The sequence below is a fragment of the Silurus aristotelis genome, assembly GCF_946808225.1.
Source record: "Silurus aristotelis genome assembly, chromosome: 27".
NCBI lineage: Eukaryota > Metazoa > Chordata > Actinopteri > Siluriformes > Siluridae > Silurus > Silurus aristotelis.
The window spans coordinates 15605576-15630575 of NC_139600.1; the positions used below are offsets into that span (position 1 = coordinate 15605576).

At 42.9% G+C, this 25000-nt stretch overlaps 2 protein-coding genes across 2 annotated transcripts in view; both read right to left on the minus strand.

The window, feature by feature from the left end:
• cyp4v2a (cytochrome P450, family 4, subfamily V, member 2a) overlaps positions 1-8465 on the minus strand; it is a 12247-nt gene extending 3782 nt beyond the window's left edge. The window contains exons 1-4 of the mRNA XM_083532913.1: positions 7978-8465; positions 3976-4088; positions 2449-2534; positions 986-1176 (exon numbers count right to left, since the gene is read on the minus strand). Of these exons, the coding sequence (XP_083389039.1) occupies positions 986-1176; positions 2449-2534; positions 3976-4088; positions 7978-8155 (568 nt within the window). The 5' untranslated portion in view covers positions 8156-8465. The remainder of the gene's footprint in view (positions 1-985; positions 1177-2448; positions 2535-3975; positions 4089-7977) is intronic.
• A 1594-nt stretch (positions 8466-10059) lies between these two features.
• tlr3 (toll-like receptor 3) lies at positions 10060-17981 on the minus strand. Its single transcript, XM_083532247.1, has 4 exons — positions 16731-17981; positions 15197-15391; positions 11206-13061; positions 10060-11118 (listed from the first exon to the last, which is right to left on the minus strand). The coding sequence occupies exons 1-4, from the start codon at positions 17154-17156 to the stop codon at positions 10890-10892; spliced, it is 2706 nt and encodes a 901-aa protein (XP_083388373.1). The 5' UTR covers positions 17157-17981; the 3' UTR covers positions 10060-10889.
• Between the last annotated feature and the right edge of the window lie 7019 nt (positions 17982-25000).

Here is a 25000-nt window from a genome sequence, read left to right on the forward strand (position 1 = left end):
ACCCGGTTGTACGAGCAACCTATAGTACGAGCAAACGGAGATACGAGCAACCTCGCTCGCAAAATTTGACCCTGTTTCACGAGCAAATTTCGAAGGCACGAGCAAACCCACGCTGCCGGTTCCCCGTTTTCGGTGGAGGGTCGCATCAGTCGCTTAGTTGATGACGTATCACTCAGTCGCTCACATTGTTCAGTGCAGCAAAAACATAACTGTGGCAGCGGGGGCGTGGCCGAACAGCGGTTAGTGAATGGAGGGCGGGTCCGGGAGCAGATAGGCAGGGGTTTGCCTCACCTGAAGTTAATGTGACCTAATGATTGTTCTCTCTTTTCAAGTGATTGGAGGGTGCGTTTAAGGAGGAGAGCGTGCGTGTGTGTGTGTGTGTGTGTGTGTGTGTGTGTGTGTGTGTGTGTGTGTGTGTGCGCGTGGGGCACTAAGCAGACCGACACAAAAAAAACAGATAAAAGTGGATGTGAAGTCTTTGCACCTGACCTGTTGTGGCGTTCCTTATTCCCGTATTCATACGCTCTCCCACAGTAACTTTTTTTAGTTTTATATTTTTATTTCACTAGAAATCTTGAAAAATGTCTCCCAAGAAAATCAGTGATGGTGCTGTTAAAACGAAAGTGAATAGAATTACCATGGAAACCAAGGAGGTTACGAGCGTGGTGCGCGTCTCACACTCGCAATCAACCACTACCACATGAGTCAGTGTTTAATTATGTTTATATTTATAATTTGCGGTGTATTTGTTTTTAAAAATAGGCTACAAATACTTTAAGTGCAGAAATAAGCGATTGAATGAGGTCTCGGAACGGATTAAATCACTTTTACATTCATTCCCATGGGGAAAATCAGTTCTAACATACGAGCAAATGGACCTACGAGCAATTTTCCAGAACGAATTATGCTTGTACAACGGGATTCCACTGTATTGTACGTATGTGTTGTGCGGCACACACACACACACACACATACACACACACACCACAGATGATGTCGAGAGCGCAGAGTGTGATGTGGCTGAAGCAGTTGAAGGCTCCTTTTCCCACGTGTTTGTGAAGTTTGTGGACGAGGACCTCAGCCTGCTCGTTCATCACCTCCAGGAATTCATTCAGGATGGAGAAATGGAAGGTGGGCGTGATGAGCTTTCGTCTGCTCCGCCATTTATCCCCTGTACTGAGAAGGAGAAAGAGAGAGAGAGAGAAAGAGAGAGGGGGGGGGGGGAGAAAGAGAGAGAGTGAGAGAGAGAGAGGGAGAGGGGGGGGAGAGAGAGAGGGAGGAAGAGAGAGAGGGGGAGAGAGAGAGAGAGAGAGAAAGAGAGAGAGGGGGGAGGGAGAGAGAGGGGGGAGGGAGAGAGAGGGTGAGAGAGAGGGGGAAGGGACAGAGCGAGAGAGAGAGAAAGAGAGAGAGTGAGAGAGAGGGAGGGGGGAGAGAGAGAAAGAGAGAGAGTGAGAGAGAGAGAGGGGGGAAAGAGAGAGAAAGAGAGAGAGTGAGAGAGAGAGAGGGACAGAGAGGGGGGAGGGAGAGAGAGGGAGGAAGAGAGGGAGAGAGAGAGAGAGAGAGAGAGAGAGAGAGAGAGAGAGTGAGAGAGTGAGAGAGAGGGAGGGGGGAGAGAGAGAGAAAGAGAGAGAGTGAGAGAGAGAGAGAGAGAGAGAGAGAGAGAGAGAGAGAGAGAGGGAGGGGGGAGAGAGAGAGAAAGAGAGAGGGGGAGAGAGAGAGAGATAGAAAGAGAGAGAGGGGGGAGGGAGAGAGAGGGGGGAGGGAGAGAGAGGGTGAGAGAGAGGGGGAAGGGACAGAGCGAGAGAGAGAAATAGAGAGAGTGAGAGAGAGGGAGGGGGGAGAGAGAGAAAGAGAGAGAGTGAGAGAGAGAGAGGGGGGAAAGAGAGAGAAAGAGAGAGAGTGAGAGAGAGAGAGGGACAGAGAGGGGGGAGGGAGAGAGAGGGAGGAAGAGAGGGAGAGAGAGAGAGAGAGAGAGAGAGAGAGTGAGAGAGAGGGAGGGGGGAGAGAGAGAGAAAGAGAGAGAGTGAGAGAGAGAGAGAGAGAGAGAGAGAGAGAGAGAGAGAGAGAGAGAGAGAGAGAGAGGGAGGGGGGAGAGAGAGAGAAAGAGAGAGAGTGAGAGAGAGAGAGAGAGAGAGAGAGAGAGAGAGAGAGTGAGAGAGAGGGAGGGGGGAGAGAGAGAGAAAGAGAGAGAGTGAGAGAGAGAGAGAGAGAGAGAGAGAGAGAGAGAGAGAGAGAGAGAGAGAGAGAGAGAGAGAGTGAGACTGGTGCTGTTCCTCATCTCCTGGTATTGCAGTGGTTTCTAATGATACGAGTGTGTCAGTGTTTGTTGGTGGTGTTGGTTTGCAGTGAGTGTATAATAACGTGAACAAATGTGTCTTGAAGCTTTTTCACGACATTAAATAGATAAAAAGTCATTCATTCGGGTTTTTTGTTGTTGTTTTTTTGTACCTGGTCAGCAGACCGGTTCCGAGCCAGGAATGCAAAAATTTATAAGAGTACGCTTTGTCCATGTGCAATGAGTTATTCAGAACTGGCTGTGAATAGAGAGAGAGAGAGAGAGAGAGAGAGAGAGAGAGAGAGAGAGAGAGAGAGAGCGAGCAAGCACAGGGTACACATTAACAGGGTGGAGTGAATGATATCTGTATGAGAGATTACAGTCGTGTAAATGATGTAAAGTTACGCAAGTATTTGGGTTAAAAGTGCAACGTCGCTATTAATAAAAACCAGCGGTGGACAGTAATAAAGAACATGTAATTATTTACTGAATTAAGCAGCTTCATCACGTGTCTGGTCTTTACTTTACTTGTACAATTTCCATTTCGGGAGACTTTTATTTTAACTTCACTACATTTCAAAGTCAAATAACTTTTTACTTAACATTTTGTGAAATCAGTCGTTTCTTTTTATTTACGAGGATAAAAACGTAACCGGTCGAACACGCAGCGAGTCACCAACCAGGGTCGAAGTGTTCATGATCATTGTAATAGAAATCAATCAGTGTTTGAGTCATTAATATCATTCTATTAATATATCAGTGCCCTGAGAGTCACATTCGAGTCTTTCCACATAAACTGAGGTGATTAAGTAAAGAATCTTGTGAAAAAAATGATAATAGGAACATTATAGTAAATAGTATTTTGGATACTTAAGTAAATTTAAAGGCAAAAACGTTTGTACTTTTACTCACGTATAAGTTGAAAGGAAAACTTTGTAGGAGTCACATTTTAGGGATTGTATCACTACTTAAACTCAACTATATGCTTTATGTACTTTGTCCACCACTAATAAAAACTTACCTAAGTCTTTACCTTTACCACACTTTCTAGTGCTTACAACTAGGATTATCTCCGTCCCTGATGTGAAGCTCGGGAACCCATTTCTTGGGGTCATTAAAGTTTGGGTGTGTATATAATATAGATTAGGGATGTGCATCTCCATAACAGAGGCCAATGCAGTTCACATCTCCATGCATAGTCAGCGATTAAAGATCCATATGAAGCAGATATGAAGCAGATACATGTAGTTTTTCCTGTTGTGTGTGCAGGAAGTTACAGCTCTACCTCTGCCATGTTAATCTGTACTCTATGTGACTCTCAGGACACGCCTCGGTCTCCAAAGTGTTGTGATGCGTCATATTCACGTAGCAGAAGCGGTGCTGAGAGAACGCGCTCAAGAAATGAGGAGAAATCGATCTACATATCAAATATTGGTAAAAATTGGTCACTTTTTAAATAATAAAAGAAAAGTTCCAGATTGTGGCGAAAAAAATAAATAAATTGAAATGTTCAATACGGGTGTGTATACTTATGCACAGTTCTGTAGTCGGTCCTAATAAACGTTCTTTGACACAACAAGCTTGAAATATCAACTGTGTGTCTTGTTTTTATATTTGTGTGTGTGTGTGTGTGTGTGTGTGTGTGTGTGTGTGTGTGTGTGTGTGTGTGTGTGTGTGTGTGTGTGTGTTTGTGTGTGTACCTCAACCGTCTCAAAATGGTAGAGGAAGAGGAAGGGAACGGGTCCAATCCACGCCATGAACAGCGGCGCGTCCCGAAACATGTCTGTGTATTCAACCACCTGAGAAAAAAACTCTAACACACAGATTTAATAATCTGTCCATCTATCCATCTATCTATCTATCTATCTATCTATCTATCCATCCATCCATCCATCCATCCATCCATCCATCCATCCATCCATCCTTATGTCCCTGTTAAGTTTTATGTTGTTATTTATCTCTACACTTATTTCAGTATTTATTTATTCATTTGTTTACTCGTTTACTCTCATTTATTTAATCTGAGACTCTAAAACACTATTTTAATGCGTATTTCAACTATTTATTTATTTAGTATTTTAAGTGTCTGTTTATTTAACCCAGCCATTAGGGGGGCACAAGCCAGTGTACTCTTAGTGCCGGTCCCAAGCCCGGGTAAATGGGGAGGGTTGCGTTAGGAAGGGCATCCAGCGTAAAATATGTGCCAAATCAAATATGCGGATCACAAATGAGAATTTCATACCGGATCGGTCGAGGCCCGGGTTAACAACGACCGCCACAGGTATCGTTAGCCGACAGGGTACCGGTGGAAATTGGGCTACTGTTGGCCGAAGGAGGAGAAGGAGAGGAGGAAGACGTCTACAGAGACGGCAGGAAAAGGAGCAGTGTAGGAGAGTAGAGGTTCGGGTTGGTACTTTAAATGTTGGTACTATGACGGGTAAAGGGAGAGAGATAGCTGATATGATGGAGAGGAGAAAGGTAGATGTGTTGTGTGTTCAGGAGACCAAGTGGAAAGGGAGTAAGGCCAGGAACATTGGAGGTGGGTTTAAACTGTTTTATCATGGTGTGGATGGGAAGAGAAATGGTGTAGGGGTGATTCTGAAGGAAGCGTACAGTAAGAGTGTAGTGGAGGTGAAGAGAGTTTCTGATAGGGTGATGATCGTGAAGGTGGAAGTTGAAGGGATGATGATAAATGTCATTAGTGCCTATGCTCCACAAGTTGGCTGTGAGATGGAGGAGAAAGAAAGATTCTGGAGTGAATTAGATGAAGTGGTAGATGGTGTACCTAGGAAAGAACGATTGGTGATTGGGGCAGACTTTAATGGGCATGTAGGTGAAGGGAACAGAGGAGATGAGGAGGTGATGGGTAGGTATGGTTTTAAGGAGAGGAATGTGGAAGGGCAGATGGTGGTAAATTTTGCTAAAAGGATGGAAATGGCAGTGGTGAACACGTATTTTAAGAAGAAGGAGGATCATAGGGTGACGTATAAGAGTGGAGGAAGGTGCACACAGGTGGATTATCTTCTGTGTAGGAGATGCAACCTGAAGGAGATTGGAGACTGTAAGGTGTTGGCGGGGGACAGTGTAGCTAGACAGCATCGGATGGTGGTCTGTAGGATGGTTTTGGAGGCGAAGAAGAAGAGGAGGAAAGTAAGGTTTGAAAGAAGAATAAGATGGTGGAAACTGAAGGAGGAAGAGTGTAGTGTGAGGTTCAGGGAAGAGGTCAGACAGGGGCTTGGTGGTGGTGAAGAGGTGCCGGATGATTGGGCAACTACTGCAGGAGTGATGAGGGAGGCAGCTAGAAAAGTACTTGGTGTGACATCTGGAAATAGAAAGCAAGACAAGGAGATGTGGTGGTGGAATGAGGAAGTGCAGGAGAGCATTAGGGGAAAGAGGTTGGCAAAACAGAAGTGGGATCGACAGAGAGATGAGAAAAGTAGGCAGGAGTACAAGGAGATGCGGCAGCAGGTTAAAAGGGATGTGGCGAAAGCCAAGGAAAAGGCATATGAGGAACTGTATAAGAGGTTGGACACTAAGGAAGGAGAAAAGGATTTATACCGATTGGCCAAGCAGAGGGACCGAGCTGGGAAGGATGTACTGCAAGTTAGAGCAATAAAGGATGGAGAGGGAAATGTGTTGACTAGTGAGGAGAGTGTGTTGAGAAGATGGAGGGAGTATTTTGAGCAGCTGATGAATGAGGAAAATCAGAGAGAGAGAAGGTTGGAGGATGTGAAGTTGGTGAAGCAGGATGTAGATAGGATTAGTAAGGAGGAAGTGAGAGCAGCGATTAAGAGGATGAAGAATGGAAAGTCGGTTGGACCAGATGACATACCGGTAGAAGCGTGGAGATGTTTAGGAGAGATGGCAGTGGAGTTTTTAACCAGATTGTTTAACAGGATTCTGGAAGGGGAGAGGATGCCTGAGGAATGGAGAAGGAGTGTGCTGGTACCGATCTTTAAGCATAAGGGAGATGTGCAGACCTGCAGTAACTACAGGGGAATTAAGTTGATCAGTCACACCATGAAGTTATGGGAAAGAGTAGTGGAAGCCAGGCTGAGAGAAGAGGTGACCATCTGTGAGCAACAGTATGGTTTCATGCCGAGGAAGAGCACCACAGATGCCTTATTTGCTTTGAGGATGTTGATGGAGAAGTATAGAGAAGGACAGAAGGAGCTGCATTGTGTATTTGTGGATTTAGAGAAAGCGTACGACAGGGTGCCGAGAGAGGAGTTGTGGTATTGTATGAGGAAGTCTGGTGTGTCAGAGAAGTATGTGAGGGTGGTGCAGGACATGTATGAGGACAGTGTGACGGCAGTAAAGTGTGCAGTAGGTACGACAGACTGGTTCAGGGTGAAGGTTGGACTGCATCAAGGATCGGCCCTGAGCCCTTTCCTGTTTGCAGTGGTGATGGACAGGTTGACGGACGAGGTCAGACAGGAGTCTCCCTGGACTATGATGTTTGCAGATGATATTGTGATTTGTGGTAAGAGTAGAGAGCAGGTTGAGAAGAGCCTGGAGAGGTGGAGATATGCGCTTGAGAGAAGGGGAATATAAGTCAGTAGGAGTAAGACAGAGTACATGTGTGTGAATGAGAGGGAGGGCAGTGGAGTGGTGCGGTTGCAGGGAGAAGAGGTGGAGAAGGTGGAGGAGTTCAGGTACCTGGGGTCAACAGTGCAAAGTAATGGAGAGTGTGTTAGGGAAGTAAAGAAAAGAGTGCAGGCAGGGTGGAGTGGGTGGAGAAGAGTGACAGGAGTGATTTGTGATAGAAGAGTATCTGCAAGAATGAAAGGGAAAGTTTATAGGACTGTGGTGAGACCTGCGATGTTGTATGGATTAGAGACAGTGGCATTGAGTAAAAGACAGGAGGTGGAGCTGGAGGTAGCAGAGCTGAAGATGTTGAGGTTTTCGTTGGGAGTGACGAAGATGGACAAGATTAGAAATAAGTTTATTAGAGGGACAGCACATGTAGGATGTTTTGGTGACAAGGTGAGGGAGGGGAGATTGAGATGGTTTGGACATGTGCAGAGAAGGGACATGAATTATATTGGTAGAAAAATGCTGAAGATGGAGCCACCAGGTAGGAGGAAAAGAGGAAGGCCAAGGAGGAGGTTCATGGATGTGGTGAGGGAAGACATGCAGGTAGTTGGTGTAAAAGAGGCAGATGTAGAGGACAGGGTGGTATGGAGACGGATGATCCGCTGTGGCGACCCCTAATGGGAGCAGCCGAAAGAAGAAGAAGAAGAAGAAGTGTCTGTTTATTTCAGCTATTTATCTGTAGACTTTTTACGCTATTAATTTATTTATTTATTAATTTAGTATTTTAAGTGTATGCTTATTTACGCTATTTATTTATTGAATGTGTTTATTTATTTATTTATTGTAAGTGTATGCTTATTAAAGTTATTTATCGGTATAATTTTCACGCTATTTATTTATTTGTATATTTATTTAAATGTACAGTTGTTTACTTGTTTATTTGTTTGTGTAAATTCTGCACTATTTATTTGGTTTTTTTAATGAGTTAATAATTAGATGATGTATTTATTTCGTTTCTGTTGCTTCTTGTTGATTTGCTTGTAAACATATTTCGGCTTGTTTATTTATGTGTTTAGGTGTTTAGATGTTTAGATGTTTAGATGTTTAGATGTTTCTGTCTCCTCGTGTATATTTATGTTCAGGTAAACTGCCCCCTGTTTTCTTACCTCCGGCTTTGCTCTTGAGCTGGAGCGCGTGCCCGAGGAGAGGGTAGGCCACCCCGATACTCGGTACCGGCTTCAGTTCGGTCCACATGCGCGCGAAGTTCCGGAGCAGCCGGTAGGAGAACCAGGCCGCCACCAGCGCGAGAACGCACGCGCCCGCGGCCACCGAACCCAGAGCCATGTGTACCAAGAGAGAGCGCGAGCTGCAGAAGATCTGCTGTACTACACTTCTCTTCACGGTCCAGTACACAGGAGTCCAACACGCCCACCACACAACACGCCCACCACAAGCAGCCAATCAGCTGAGAGAAGCGACGGCGCTTCAGTGGGCAGATGGAAAGAAGGTATGGACTTTGGATGGTGGAGATCTGGAGAATTGGTTTAATTCAGCTTTAGAGTGCAGTGGACGTTTATAACAGACATAACCATTGTTATAAAGTCTGAATAAGTGAACCAGTGTGGTGAAGGAAAACCTCCATGAGACTTCATGAAGAAGAAAACTTGAGAGGAGCCATCCTCATCCTCAATGTCCTGAGATGTTCATTGATGCTTAAATGCAGAACTGTTGCAGGACGAATCCATCCTCAAAGCTCTCAAGTTGCTCATGGCTCTTTGGGCTGGTGATGTAGAACCATGCTCATCTGCATTCAGTGGATTTCTGCAGAACCAAAGTGCAATGATCAGGAGCATGTTTAACTTGAACTTCTTCTCCTTTTTTGGGGCGTTCCCTCACTTTTTCCTGTATTTCTTTCCATCCTTTCTTCCCTCGCTCGTATATCTGTAAAGGGATTTACAAGAAACTACGACTCCATCATCTATTTGAGTGCAACAACCAGTTGAATTTCATGATATATGGTTTTTAGATGATCAGCAATAATCCAAATCAGACAGTCATGTAACTTTGACAACTACAGTTACACAACATATAGGAGTTAAATACAATTTAACTCGAGTTACAGTATAAAGCGAACCTGAAAATCCTACTTTCATAAAATTTTACCTAAAGTTCACAAACTCCAATATGACTCGAGTTCAAGTCACCAAGCATCTGATTTGATGTATTTGAGTATTTGACTTAGATTAAAAGTAGGCTCAACGATGCACACAGAAACACGTTAGCGAAAGCCAAAAAAGGTTTTATTTCCTACAAATCAGAGTGTAGAAGCAAAAAAATAACAACACAAAGAAGTATCTTCTAAAAAAGGTATCGTCAATTAACAAATACTATCACAGTGCATGTGAAATGTCTGGTGTTCAGCAAGATGCTAATTCGAGCTACATTTAATACCCCATACTCATTTGAGTAATTAAATTACAAACTAAACATACGGGGGATACACAAAGTCTCAAATGTTCCCTTAATGTCTCTCTAGTCCCCCGTAATTAATAATAATGAGACATCAAATGTGGAAATGTTGAATTTTCATTACTTCGAATCTGTAACCCCAAATCCAGCCACTAGGGGGCAGTGCATAACCGTTAATCATGAGAAATAGGATCCAACTCCATTTGCAGTAGTGAAGAGAAAAGTAGTGCCTTTGAATTTCGTTCATCAAAATAAAAGTTTATTTATTTACTTATTTATTTTTTTTAATTTTTTTTTTCGTTCCTTTGATCAGAAATAAAATATAATGTTACATTTTCAATAAGCGGATCTCCAACACGTCTGCATACACCAACTTTAGTTCTAATAATCAAAATGTGACAATAATAAAGACAAATAATGATAAACAGAATGAGATGTTGAGATGTTCGTTGGGAGTGACGACGTTGGACAGGATTAGAAATTAGTTTATTAGAGGGACAGCGCATGTAGGACGTTTTGGAGACAAGGTGAGGGAGGTGAGATTGAGATGGTTTGGACATGTGCAGAGGAGGGACATGGGGTATATCAGTAGGAGATTGCTGAGGATGGAGACACCAGGAAGGAGGAAAAGAGGAAGACCAAGGAGGAGGTTTATGGATGTGGTGAGGGAAGACATGCAGGTAGTTGGGTTGAAAGAGGCAGATGTAGAGGACAGGGGGGATGGAGACGGATGATCCACTGTGGCCCCCCTAATGGGAGAAGCCCAAAAGAAGAAGAAGATGATGATAAACAGAATGAGAACCTTCACCTCTCATATCCTCTGGTTTGTGTCGTTAGTTCTTTCATCACGTGACTCCCATAATTATTGTAACAATTATGATGAAAATCAGAAAAACCCAATCTATTGCTTTGTGTAGTAGCGTATATATGGGAGTCACGTGACAAAAGAACAAACGACTCGGACCAGAAGACTCACCAGTTCAATGACTCAATTCTGTTTCCTGTGTAATGAACTTCATAGCATCTCTGGGAGTCATGTGATGAAAGACCAGGAAAAATTCTGTTTCCTGTTCATAACTATGGAGATTTGAACGAATCACTCTTTAAGACGACTCGTTCATCTGAGTCACATTAAAGACTCGTTTAAAATGAACAAATGGTTCATGAACGACTCACTAATTTACACACAGATTAGTAATGAAAAGTTGAACACCACAAAAAAAATCATCAGTTACAAACATTCAGCTCTTGGTAGTGCTAAACTTTCGTCTGTTTCATACGCGAGTCTCTCAGAAGCGTAGCTTCCATTAAATCCAGATTAATTGCTAATGGTATGTCCTGAATGTTCCTAATTATCACTAGCTTGCTCTAACACGGTCTTCAAATTCGACTCAATGTGGTCCTGTCAGTTTAAAATGGCTTAGCTTACCACTTTTTTAGAAACTAGCATTCGTCAAAAACTAGCTATTGGTATCTGCGAACACTCTGCAGCCTGCTAGCTTAACAATTCAACGTCAAGCTAAAAAACCTTTAAGCTTCAAGCTTTAATAAAGTCTTTCTTGAGGCTAGCATTAAGCAATCCAGGCTCTGTTTTTCCAGATAGCAGGCTTCAGTTGACCCGGTTGCTTGAGGCTAACGCTAGCTGCAGCTCCTGGCGGAAAGCGGGGATGCGCTCTTTTTGCAAAGGCCACTGGACAATGCAGCGGCGCTTTAGCATGCCTTTGCGCAACATTAGCGACTGAGTCAAGCGGTAATCTGCAACGTCCTCCAGGAAGATCAGAACCAGCGAGTCTCGGTTTTCTTCTATGACCTGGTGAAGAGCGTGGTGGACTTTAAATCTACGTGACAGAAAGGAAAAGCAGACGTGAAATTTAATTCAAGACGTGTACTAGTTTCCAAGATCTGTATATGTGGTAATGACTTACTGTCTACACCAGGGGTCGTTCAAAAGTGCCTCTGTGACAACAAAAATTATTTTCCGGGACATTCTCATGTTGCCTACGATGCTTTCTAAGGTAGAACTTCCTGCCAATGCGTCCCGGTCCTCCAAGTAGAACTTAAACTCCTTGTCCTCCAGAGGAAGCAGGCTTCGCTCCACCCAAAGTTTATCCTCCTGAGCATGGACAATGTAGGCTTTATATTCGTATCTACACTCGGCTAACCTTTTATAGGGGGAGTCGTTTATATCTAGGGTGAGATTGACTACAATGTTCCAGTAGAATTTAATTCTCCAGCCCTGGAAGTGCAGGAGAAATGCTACAACCATTAGACAGAGTACTAAGGTGGTAGTGATTACAAATAAAACCTCGAAGGGTACCAGGTCCTTGCAAGACTCAGGATTGAAGTCCAACACAGAGCGGTTGAAGTACATGGATGGAGTGTTGCAGATGTAGCTTTTGGCACGGTCGGAAACGCTCGTGTTGGTGCTATTGAGCCAGTTGTAAAACCATAGTATACTCTCGCACGTGCAATCAAAGGGATTATGGTCCATGAAAAGCTCGGACAGGTTGGACAGCGGCACACCGAACGTCTCCCGACGCACCGAGGTCAAAAGGTTCTTCTGCAGCCACAGAAAGCGTAAAGACTTCAGGTCGTCAAAAATGGAGTTGTGCAGGAAATTCAGGAGATTCCCAATAAGACTCAAGTATTTTAACTGCGAGAGGCTTCGGAAGGCTGACGTTGGAATCTCATCAAAACCATTGTAGTCCAACTCAAGAAGTGTGAGGTTCTGAGCGTCGCGAAAGAACAGCACGGGACCCCCGGGATTAGCATTTTTCCACACTCTGGCTAAATTATTGTGCTGCATTTTTAGCACGCTGAGATGGTGTAGCCCATCCAGCAAGCCGTGTCCTATGTTTGCGATGTTATTATTACTGAGATCCAACACCGTCAGATTAGCTAGCGGTCTAAACGGAGATGGTTCCATGTCCAAATTGGAGGTCAGGGCATGCCCGAGCATCAGAATCTTTAGTGTGGGTATGTTGATGAACGACGTAGACATTAAAGTGATCATCTGCTGGTTGAATGACAAATGGATTTCCCTGATACTGTTGAGACCCTGAAACTCCTCCCCCATCAGCTGCTGCTTGATGAAGTTATGGCTTAGAACAAGAACCTTGAGGTTGCCCAAGCTTGAAAAGGCTCCCGGGCCGAGGCTCTTGATGCCCATACCTGTAAGATTGAGTGTCTGAAGAAACAGAGATCCTTTTAAGGATGCAAAGGTGGTATTGCTGATCATCCTGATTCCTGTACTGCTCCAACCCATGTTCAGCTCCCTGAGACACGAAAGACCATCAAATATATTCTCTGGGATCTCTCTAAACGCTGTCCTCTCCATGTTCAGATATTCCAGCTTGACCAGTGGCTGGAAAGAGAAGTCGTCTATGACAGGAAGTGGAGATGTATGACTTTTAACTAGCGCCATCTGTAGGTTGAGTTTCCTCAGACTTTTCAGTCCCAAGAAGGTTCCTTTAGTCAATTGTTTTATGATGTTTTGCTCTAAAGACAGGTACTCCAGCATGGGAAACCACTGAAAGGAACCATCTCTAATTCTGGCTAACTTGTTGTTTGAGAGATCCAGAATAGTGAGGTTGGTCTTTCCAAGGCCTTTGAAGGTGATGTTAGTCAGCATGACCTGCTGAGTATTTTGGATAGACAGGTTTCTCAAAGAGGTGTCTGACAGCTCCTCGCAGAGGTTGGAAATGAAGGTGGGGTTGAGTTTACAACCGTCCAGCACGAGGTCTTGCAAACCAGCAATGGGCTTGAAGCAGCCGTGTTCCACCTGGAGATAAAGGCTGCAATTACTACTAGCAATAGATACTGTTTATATCGTACCACATGAGCGTAAGATATCACTTAGCTTTCAGTTTTAGCTACTTTTGTTACCAAACAACAAATGAAGGTTTTGCTTTGGTAAAAAAAAAACCACAAACATTCTATATAGTTATCAGTAGCTGCACTATACTTTCATTATTTCGAAGGTGACCAATAATTTGTGAGGAATATTCGAACTGTAGATTGATTTTGTCCTCGTTCCTCAAACCGCATAACAACATTACGGAGATCGAGGCGCGTCCTGAGAGTCATCTAGAATAGAGATCTAACACTGCAGAGGTACTCGTCTCACATTTGCAAAAAAAAAATATTCAAATCTTGATTATCAGTTTATCACTTTGGGGCAGACTGATGATACAAAAGTTTTTTGGACAGTGTGCATACTGTTACATCTGGTGTAGAACTAACACAACTTTTAATAAAAAGAACATCATACCAGACGGACGCATGAATTCTGAGCTTGCCCAGAGAAGGAGAATATCCCACCTCAAGCTCAAGCGCACTTGGGACAATAATCTAAAAAAAACCCCACCATTAAGTCCAATTCTAAATGGTTTAAAAAAATGAAGGTTTTTGGATTTGCCTAGTCAAAGTCTGGAACCTAAATCCGATTGAGATGCTGAGACTGGTTGCCAGTTATAAAAAAAAAACGCTGGATTACAGTTGAATTGTATTTAATTGGTTTATCTTTGTGAAATAGTTTTTCACAGCACTTTAAAATTCATAATAAGATTCTTTTATGTTTTTTGAGAGACACATGTATGTTCCTTTTGTTTCAACAAACTCGGTAAAATTCGAAAACACGCAAGAACTGGAGAGTGAAAGAGTGAAAAAAGGTTCTGTAGAGTCCAAATGGGACATTTGGAAAAATGAAAAGAAAAGGAGAGAAGATGTGATCTGACTGCTTCACCCCCACAGTCACACATGGGGGTGAAAGTTTAATGGTTTGGGTTTGTTTAGGGGAAGTTTGGAGATTTATTCCAGAAAGTGAAGGAGTCCTGAACCAACATGACTGCAGTGAACCGACTTCACCGTACAACAAGACGATGAGCCGAAGCGTACACAGCTCTGAAAGCGAAAGTAAACAGTTGTCTGGTGTGTTATCTTTCTATGGAACAACCTGCCAATCACATTTCACCTCAATCCTACTGAACAGCTCTGGGATGAGCAAGAAATCTCAAACTAGTGAAGAACATCTTTGGTGAGATCTACAGAAGGGCACGGCGAAGAATTTTTGGAGAAATGAACGGTGTGAAAGTGTGGAAAGCTGTTCTTCATGCTAAAGAAGGAATTTTCAATGGGAATAAAGTGGAACATCGGGAAGATTTATGGATTTGTTTGATCAGAGGAAATCTTCATAATGTTTCATAACCAAGTTTGATGCATAGAAACAAAGGAACATGCATGTGTCTCTCACACACCATAAACACTGTACTGTATATAAATATAAAATGAATAGTATATTAAAAAAAATTATAGTTAGTAAATTAAAGTATAGTCTACAATTAATTATAAATATCTGATTAATTAGGACACAAAGTTCTCATTAGATTACATTAGATTAGATTAGATTGGATTCAACTTTATAGTCATTGTGCAAAGTACAAGTACAGGGCCAATGAAATGCAGCTGCAAAAAAAAAACTTAAAAAAATCTTATCAGGACTTTTGGGCAAATATTATGTGGACCGATGAGACTTTGACCTTTGACCTTTTAACGTCCAGTTAGATCTTGTTTTGATATTACGTCAGTAAACAGTACAATCAGGATCTAAGTCTGTGCGATTTATTTTATTTCTGTATCTGTGGCTCTGCTTTGAAAGTAATAATATGCTGTTAATAACTCATATCTACTGCAGCTTCATTACCACTAAACCCCTTCCAACAGCTCCTCCCATCTTCTCCATTCATCATCATTCACCCAACCTTAATTCCTGCTGTAGACTGCTCGAGTGAAAGTTTCTGCACTTCCCTCTCCACCCTCTCACATGCCCCATATGCTGCTACCCCGTTCCTCATTCCTCCACACCAATACCCGATCAGTGAAAGTGAACCATCACCACGGCTGCGTTTCCTCCTTTACCTTCTTCAGAGGCAGAAAAGAAAGAGCCAGCGTCCGGAACGACGAGGACTCGCTGAGAAAATTCAAGTCGTCCTTCTTCAGATCTGCAATGTCGTTGCCAGAGAGGAGGAGGGTCTTCAGGCTGGGAAGCTGTGGACGGGACCCCAGGCGAGCGGAGGTCAGCTTGTTTCGGGATATGTCCAGCCAAGTCAAATTCTACAGAAATGCAAAGGAGAAATGAGATCATGCTTGTTCTAACGCTCATGGTAGCACATTGGTCATCATTTCTAGCTGTGAAGGAATGAAGCAGGAACCAAGGCCAGACCCCCTGCACACAAGACACATCTCAGTTTAGAGTTTCAGTTAGAACCGCATGCAGACGTGTAGCCACTCTGTGGTTATCGCAGGATTCGGACTTGTTCTGTGTTTTCTCAAAATTAACACTGGATTATGAATGTAAACAGTAACAGTAGCTGAAGTGTCCTGACTTGCTCTGATTCCTGTAGAACATGCACCGCCCTGGTGAGTCACACACACCTCCGACTTCCCATCTGACTTCAGCAGAAACTCAAAACCACTGAAACTTGTTCCAGCTGTCACCTGATCCCCAAAACAACACTCTCCTGTGAGGGTCACATGATCTTAGCTGTACCATAGAGAGCTGAGGGGGAGAACTTCCTGTTCTGTGTTTGTACTTGTTCCTTATCGACAATACAAAGAAAACAGTTGTGCGTAGCTGAGAATCAGAGATCATGTCTCCTTAACTTCTTCACCTACATTTCTTCACTAAGGCAGACCCAGAGGCCACGCCTCCTTCATTATTTTACTAAGGCAAATCCAAACGCAACACCTTCTACACTAAGACATACAGAAGCCACACCTCCTTTACTAAGACAGATACAGAGGCCACGCCTCCTTCATTCAATCAGGCAGATACAGAGGCCATGCCTCCATTCATGCCTTCACTAAGACACATACAGAGGCCACACCCACTTTTATACGACAGATATAGAGGCCACACCCACTTCACTAAGACAAACAAATCCACACCTTCTTTATAATTACACATAGAGAAACCACACCTCCTTTACTAAGCCAGATTCAGAGGCCACACCTCCTTTTCAAAGACAAATACACAGGCCACACCTCCTTTTCAAAGACAGATACACCTCTTATTCTTTTACTAGGAGAGTTTCAAAAACCACACCTCCTTCACTAAGCAATATATAGAGGCCACACCTCCTTCAATCCGTCACTAAGACAAAAACAGAGGCCACACCTCCCTTAATAAGACAGATACAAAGGCCACGCCTCCTCAATTAAGCCATATATTGAGACCACACCTCCTTCAATCCTTCACTAAGACAGAAACAGAGGCCACACCTCCTTTAATAAGACAGATACATAGGCTACGCCTCCTCAATTGGGCCGTATATTGAGGCCACACCTCATTCCAACCTTTACTAGAACAGAAACAAAGGCCACACCTCCTTTTCTAAGAAAGATGCAGAGGCCACGCCCCCTTGACTAAGACTAGTACTAAGTCCTGACCTACCGCTGTCCCTGAGAAGGGTTCTCCCTCCAGTCTGAGCCTGTTATCGGACAGGTCCAGGTGTGTGAGGTGCGTGCAGTTCCGCAGGTTTTGCAGCAGGCGCACTTCGTTGTGACGCAGCGTGAGTCGCCAGATCGCGGGCACGACCTGGCACAGGTCTGCCGGTAACAACTTCAGGCTGTTGTAGCTGCCATCGAGCTGCTCCAGATCTCGGTATCGGGTCAGAGACTGGGGTATGAGCTCCACCAGCCGGTTATGGGACACGTCCAGGACGCGGATGTCCTCGGGCAGGTCCTGAGGGATGGTCTTCAAGTTCATGTGGCTGCAGTCCGCCTTTCTGAGCTCAAGCCTGCACTCTTTTCCGTAAGCTGGCGTGGGCATGGAGACCCACAGGCAGAGGGGCAGCAGCTGAAGGATCCACATCGCCATATGTACTGTGTGTGTGTGTGTGTGTGTGTGTGTGTGTGTGTGCGCGCAACTTCACGAAGCGCAATGACGCGCGCGCTCGGTCTGGTTTCCGCGTGGACAAACGGGGCACGCGCGATCCACGAGTGCAGAAACGCCGTCTCAGTCCATGAGCACAAAAATAAGGAAGTTGATGCGACGTGTATCAGTTCTGCTCCTGGTCTCTTCGTGTCCCTCTGCGCGTGTTTGTGCAGTAACGTGGCAGCTGCTGCCGGGTTTCTTTTCCTCATCCTCCACTTCCTCATTCTCCACTGGAGAAAAAAGCAACAAACAAACAATAAAAGCACCAGGGTCACCTTCTCAGTGCTCACTAACCTCTGGGTGAAAGTGATTCTTGGCATTTATGTTGCATTTAATAAAATTTTTTATATGACATTGCATGGTCCTTGGACATTATATCCATCATCATCATCATCATCATCATCATCACTCTGTCCACCTTTTTATCTAGTTAAACATACTCCTGAAGAACCTTCTTAGGACAGTTCCTCATGAATGAGATAACAATAAGGGCGTCTGCTAAAAGTCATAAATGTAAATAAAGATCAGGTGGTAGTTTAGTGCTGAAGGTTTAGGCTGCTGATCAGAAGGTTGGAGGTTCAAGGCCCTTCACCCTGACTCTGAGCTCTGATCCCAGGTTCCTAACATTGCTTGGATATGCAAAGAAGGAATCTGTATTTTGATAAAATGATAAAGAATGGACATTCGGTGACATCCAGATCCAGACAGGTTCCTCTTAAGGTTTCTTCCTCATGAGGTCTCAGGGAGTTTTTCCTTGCATATTATAGACAAACTTTACGCTCTAAACATATACATTTTCATTGTAAAACTTTTTTTTTTTTATCTCTGTAAAGCTGCTTTGTGACAATGTTGATTGTTAACACACTAAAAATCTAAATGAATCAAATGGAATTAAAGTGAAACAAATTTAAATGAATCTAACTCAATTAAATTAACAGCAGAGGGCGCTGTTGTCCTCCAAATGACACTCTCTAGGACCTTATTGGGAGGGTGTCAGTTTTGCTATAAAACAGAGCAAACAGGCTGGTATTTAATGCACCACAAACCTAAAAAATGGCCTTGTTCAAATCACGATATCATTTATAAAGTGCGATTTGGGACACGACCACACGACTACTGTCCATCTGTGTGCTCATGGGGAAAGTAGGGTACAAAAACAGATAAAGTGTGCAAGAGGGCATTCATTATGCCCAAACTGCGCAAACTCAAATACATTCATGTGGATTTATTAGCTCCTTTTTTCATCTTACAACAACTGACTGAGGACAAGAAATTTAAATTGCTCTGTTATACTGCATTTCTCGATAATATTGATGGTTTTTATAGACATGACGTCATAATGATGGTATTAAGAGGTGGATTGATTCATGTAGGACACCACTGAAGACCTAGCGGTAAAATTATACCCCCCATTAATATACATATATACATCAATCGGGCATATATGGGATATATATATATATCAGACAGGAAGTAAAAATTTTGTCATCAGAGTTGATGTTAAAAGCAGGAAAACTGGCCGTAAGGATTTGAGCAGTTTGACAAATTGTGACGTCTAGACGTCTGGGTCGGAGCGTCTCCAAAACGGCATCTCTTGTGAGATGTTCTGGTCTGCAGTGGTCAGAATCTTTCAAAAGTGCTCCAAGGAAGGAACAGTGGTGAACCGGCGACAGGGTCATGGGCGATCGAGGATCATTGATGCACGTGAGGAGCGAAGGCTGGTCCATGTGGTCCGATCCAACAGACGAGCTCCTGTAGCTCAAACTGCTGAAGACGTTCATGTTTTACGACTGTTTTAGCAGCAAAACAGGGACTAACACAATATTAGGCAGATGGTCATAATGTTATGCTGATCGGTGTAAAATATATATTAATATACCTCACAACAAATTGAATTTCATGCTCCTAGTTAATACCTGACCAAACATCTAGAAAGTTCATCAAGTCATTTTTGTGCTACTTTAGCCTACAATAAATCAGATGTCCCTCTTGCTAATAGATCTGTGTAGACACTGGCTTTAACTGTGGCGCAGAAAATCAAAAGCAAAAAATCAACGATAGCTGATATTTTAGAAAAGTATAAAGGAATAATAAGATTTGGTTTCAGGTGCATGTTTCCATCGTAAATAGCTACTGATGGAGTTTGTATTAGCAAACTGTATTTAATAGTGCTGTAGTAATCTGTACAGAACAGCTCCGGGTCCTGGACTGGTCACATCCTCATGACTACTTTCAGTTCTATAATATATTGGAGGTTCTCTTCTCTATGGAGAGGGCTCTGTTTTCAGAACAACTGTTCGGTCATAGCGTTAGGAAACGAGCGGTCCGTTATTGAGCATCGACTTTGTCCAGTCCAATTACACACGAGTCATTAATCGCTGGGCTGAAATGTCATTTGGACCACTTCTGGAAATTAAGAGGAACAAGCGTGTTCAATATGAACTGCAGAGTGTGTGTGTGTGTGTGTGTGTGTGTGTGTGTGTGTGTGTGTGTGTGTGTGTGTGTGTGTGTTTGTGTATGAAGGAGAGAGAGAAAAGAATACATTAAGCCTTATCTGCTTGCTGACACACACTTTGACGCATCAATACTTCAATACTTGGCTTAGCACAGCATGAAGGAACCACCACACACCAAACATTGCTGTTTTTACCCAACACCAAACACGCCAGGATGAACCTGATACCAAACAAACATTGTGGCCGACTTAACACCAAATACCAAACACAGTAGAATCAACCCAACATACAAGGATGCACCAAATGATCAGATAGCCAAACATTTGAGCCAAAATGAACCTGGAAGCATCTAGTGCAATAGTCAATCCAAAACCCAAGAAGCAACAATGCAAAGATGAACTTAACACCAAACGTGTTAGGATCATCCAAACACCAACAATGACATCAACTCAATACAAAACAAAGAAAAATTTATACATGTTGAATGTGACAGGAAGCACTCAGCACTCAACATGTTAGGATCAACCTCACACTAACCACAGCATAATCAACTTAACATCAAACACAGAACACCAAACAAAGCATAATTAACCTAACACACAACACAGAACACCAAACACAGTATAATTAACCTAACACACAACACAGAACACCAAACACAGCATAATTAACCTAACACACAACACAAAACACCAAACACAGTATAATTAACTCAACACCAAACACAGAACACCAAACACAGCATAACTAACTCAACACCAAACACAGAACACCAAACACAGCATAATTAACTCAACACCAAACACAGCATAATTAACTCAACATCAAACACAGAACACCAAACACAGCATAATTAACTCAACACCGAACACAGAACACCAAACACAGCATAATTAACTCAACACCAAACACAGAACACCAAACACAGCATAATTGACTCAACACCAAACACATAACACCAAACACAGCATAATTAACTCAATACCAAACACAGCATAATTAACTCAACACCAAACACAGAACACCAAACACAGCATAATTAACTCAACACCAAACACAGAACACCAAACACAGCATAATTGACTTAACACCAAACACATAACACCAAACACAGCAGTAGAGGCGGTAGAGCATTTTCACATTTAGCTCCTAAACTCTGGAATAGTCTTCCTGACAGTGTTCGGGGTTCAGATACACTCTCCCAGTTTAAGTGCAGATTAAAAACATATCTTTTTAGCAAAGCCTACACATAACACACATCACACACATCACATCACAACCTTGTGCTCCAGAACATCTGATCACATGCACATTATCAACTTGTGCTGTTAATATCATGAACAGCAGCTACGCTAATTCCTCTCCACTGCTTCTCTTTCTCTCCCCATCCCGAGGCTTCCTGAGGTTTGGCCAGCTCCAGTCACGTCCCACCTCGTGAAGATTATGGACCTATGGATGATCATGGAGAAGTAGATGCCGAGTGTTTAAAGGCCCTGGCATGGAGAAGCTGATGCTGGATCTATGATGATCACAAATTGTTCTGTATTGTTGAAAGATTTATGACCAAACTTTTGATGTCACCCATATGAGGATGGGTTCCCCTTTGAGTCTGGTTCCTCTCAAGGTTTCTTCCTCATATCATCTAAGGGAGTTTTTCCTTGCCACTGTCGCCACGGCTGCTCATCAGGGACAAACGCACACCATTCACCTTCACTGTTGTTTTCTGTAAAGCTGCTTTGAGACAATGTCTGTTGTGAAAAGCGCTATACAAATAAACTTGACTTGACTTGACTTGACAGCATAATTAACTCAATACCAAACACAGCATAATTAACTCACCACCAAACACAGAACACCAAACACAGCATAATTAACTCAACATCAAACACATAACACCAAACACAGCATAATTAACTCAACACCAAACACAGCATAATAAATTTAACACCAAACACAGCATAATTAACTCAACACCAAGCACAGCATAATTAACCCAACACCAAACACAGCATAATTAACTAAACACCAAACACAGAACACCAAACACAGTATAATTAACCCAACACCAAACACAGAACAACAAACCCAGCATAATTAACTCAGCACCAAGCACATAACATCAATCACACCACCATTAAAGTAACACAAAACAGAGAACACCAAACACAGCATGATTAACTTAACACCAAACACAGAACACCAAACACATCATAATTAACTCAACACCAAACACAGAACACCAAACACAGCATAATTGACTCAACACCAAACACATAACACCAAACACAGCATAATTAACTCAATACCAAACACAGCATAATTAACTCAACACCAAACACAGAACACCAAACACAGCATAATTAACTCAACACCAAACACAGAACACCAAACACAGCATAATTGACTTAACACCAAACACATAACACCAAACACAGCATAATTAACTCAATACCAAACACAGCATAATTAACTCAACCCCAAATACAGAACACCAAACACAGCATAATTAACTCAACATCAAACACATAACACCAAACACAGCATAATTAACTCAACACCAAACACAGCATAATAAATTTAACACCAAACACAGCATAATTAACTCAACACCAAACACAGCATAATTAACCCAACACCAAACACAGCATAATTAACTAAACACCAAACACAGAACACCAAACACAGTATAATTAACCCAACACCAAACACAGAACAACAAACCCAGCATAATTAACTCAGCACCAAGCACATAACATCAATCACACCACCATTAAAGTAACACAAAACAGAGAACACCAAACACAGCATGATTAACTTAACACCAAACACAGAACACCAAACACATCATAATTACCTCAAAACCAAACACAGAACACCAAACACATAGAAAATTAACACGTACTTTATACAACTGATCATTAAACGTATCGCCAAACACTTTAGAATCAATCTAACACTTTACAGAGAATGAACACAAACCAGATCCATCAACAAACATGCTAAGATAATCCTAACACTAACCACAGCATGTTCAACTCAACACCAAACACATTAGAGTCAAACCTAACAGTAATCAGGGAATGATCACCTCCTTACCAAACACCGGAAAATAATAAACATATATCATATGCAACCCATTACTAAACACATCAGGGACAACCAAACACTTAACACAGTTTTATCAAACAGGATGAACCAAAGGCCAATAGTGGACCCTCACCCTGACAGTGAACATTGCACAAGGATCACAGTACCAAACACCAAAAACCAACACTGAACCCTGCAGCCTGAATCTATCAATCAAACACAAAAACAACCCAAATCCCATCTCACATGGTTGCATCAATACAACCTCGCTAAAATACCACACTCGCACACACACACTTCAATTCAATTCAATTCATTTTTATTTGTATTGCGCTTTTAACAATAAACATTGTCTCAAAGCAGCTTTACACAGATAATGTGGTGATTAAACGTAAATATGTAAACACACACACACACACACACACACACACACACACACACACACACACACACACACACACACACACACACACTAATCCCAGAAAGGTTAGAGCTTTTCCTGAGGTGAGTAATGAAGTCATGCTGGTGTGTAATTGATCTGTGTAGGTGTTTATTGTTCCCTCTCTCCATCTCCATGGCAATCAGCCACGTTTCGTTGTTAAACCCAGCTAGTGCTACGTATTCGTCCTGAATCCTTCTGCAAAAAACGTGATATCTGAAGCACTTCCTCTCACAGTAGCTTCATCCCTTTTACGGTATTTCAGAAGCGAGCTTCGTCTCGGCTCAGGTCCACATGACCCTCAGACTCCAGCCCAGAAATAGGAGAAGAAAAAAAAAAGAGGAACAATGAGAAGAATGCAGAGCATTAATGCAGGAATGCCTTCCCACACATTCTTCTGCTCTTCTGGGTCGTTTTTATGAAACCTCCAGGAAGTTTTAGCTTCATCGCTGAGAGGTCAAATGTCAACCTCATGACACCCTTGCAGCAAGATTTAATGTAACAAGGGTCAAAAAGTGGAAGCTAAAAAACAGGATGTTTCCCGGATGCTAGCGTGTTTGAAGGACAAGTTAAAATCCTGGCGTTAGCAAAGACAGACAGAGCGCTAGCTAGACGCTCTGCGTAGCACACCTGACGGTCACGTTCGTTAGTAGGGTTTTAAAAACTAGCCGTGTTGAATGCTAGTCTTAACGGCATTAATAGACTTCAAACGTTAACCTTTGAGGTCTGACAGGATTAAAATACAGCTCCCTGAGGTAAACGTGTGGCAGGAGCTAAAAGCATCCGCGTAGTTATCACGTGAATGTCACGTCGTATCACACAGCCATGATAAAGAAATCAGGAAAATCTTTACTATAAAGGAACACACACTCACACACACACACACACACACACACACACACACACTCACACACACACGTCTCTCTCTTTTCTTTCTAACACATGTTAGCAAGGAATGTGTTGCGGCATGACACCTCTTCTATGTGTGTGTGTGTGTGTGTGTGTGTGAGCTCCAAACTTAGCCACATATGAGCTGAGTTAATTACAGCACTTCTGGGCCTATAGGATCGTCTTTTTATACCGCATGCTAACCCTGTCCTCAACACCACAAATGCAGAAACAGGAAGTAACATGAGAGTATCACATGACCCGGTTCGAACCCGAGTCCACCATTCTCATATACCCCCACCAGGGGTCCATCCTTGGATGTTATTAACAAGGCCCTGACTAAAACAAGCTAACATGCTACACGCTGCATCTGCCTGGTCACAACGGTCTGTGTGTAATTAGCCCAAATTAGCCTTAGCTTCAACTGCTAACGCTCTGAAGTGCTGGTGTGCGTGTGTGTGTGTGTGTGTGTGTGTGTGTGTGTGTGTGTGTCATGACCTTGTGCCGAACGTTTGCTCTGGAATGCTTGGTGGTTAACGCTGACCAGACGCTGATAAGCTCCAGGTTTTGATTTTCTCGTTGGTGCTCACGCTGAGTAGTGTGTAGACGGGAGCTGATGATAATGGAGTTATTTTTTCCAGTCCTGTGCAACTGTGTGTGTGTGTGTGTGTGTGTGAGAGAGAGAGAAAGAAATACCATAAGTATGTGGACACCTGACCTTAACATTGCTCACGCTCACTGCACCCCAGCAACTTCCTCACCTCACCAACATCGGGAATTATACCTCCAATAAATTCTAGTGGAACATTTCACCTGAAGATAAAGTGGAGATTATTAGAGCAAATAGAGACTTGATGTGGACGTTGTGGGATGTTCAAAAAGAACCACATAGCAATCGCATGCTCAGGTGTCCACAA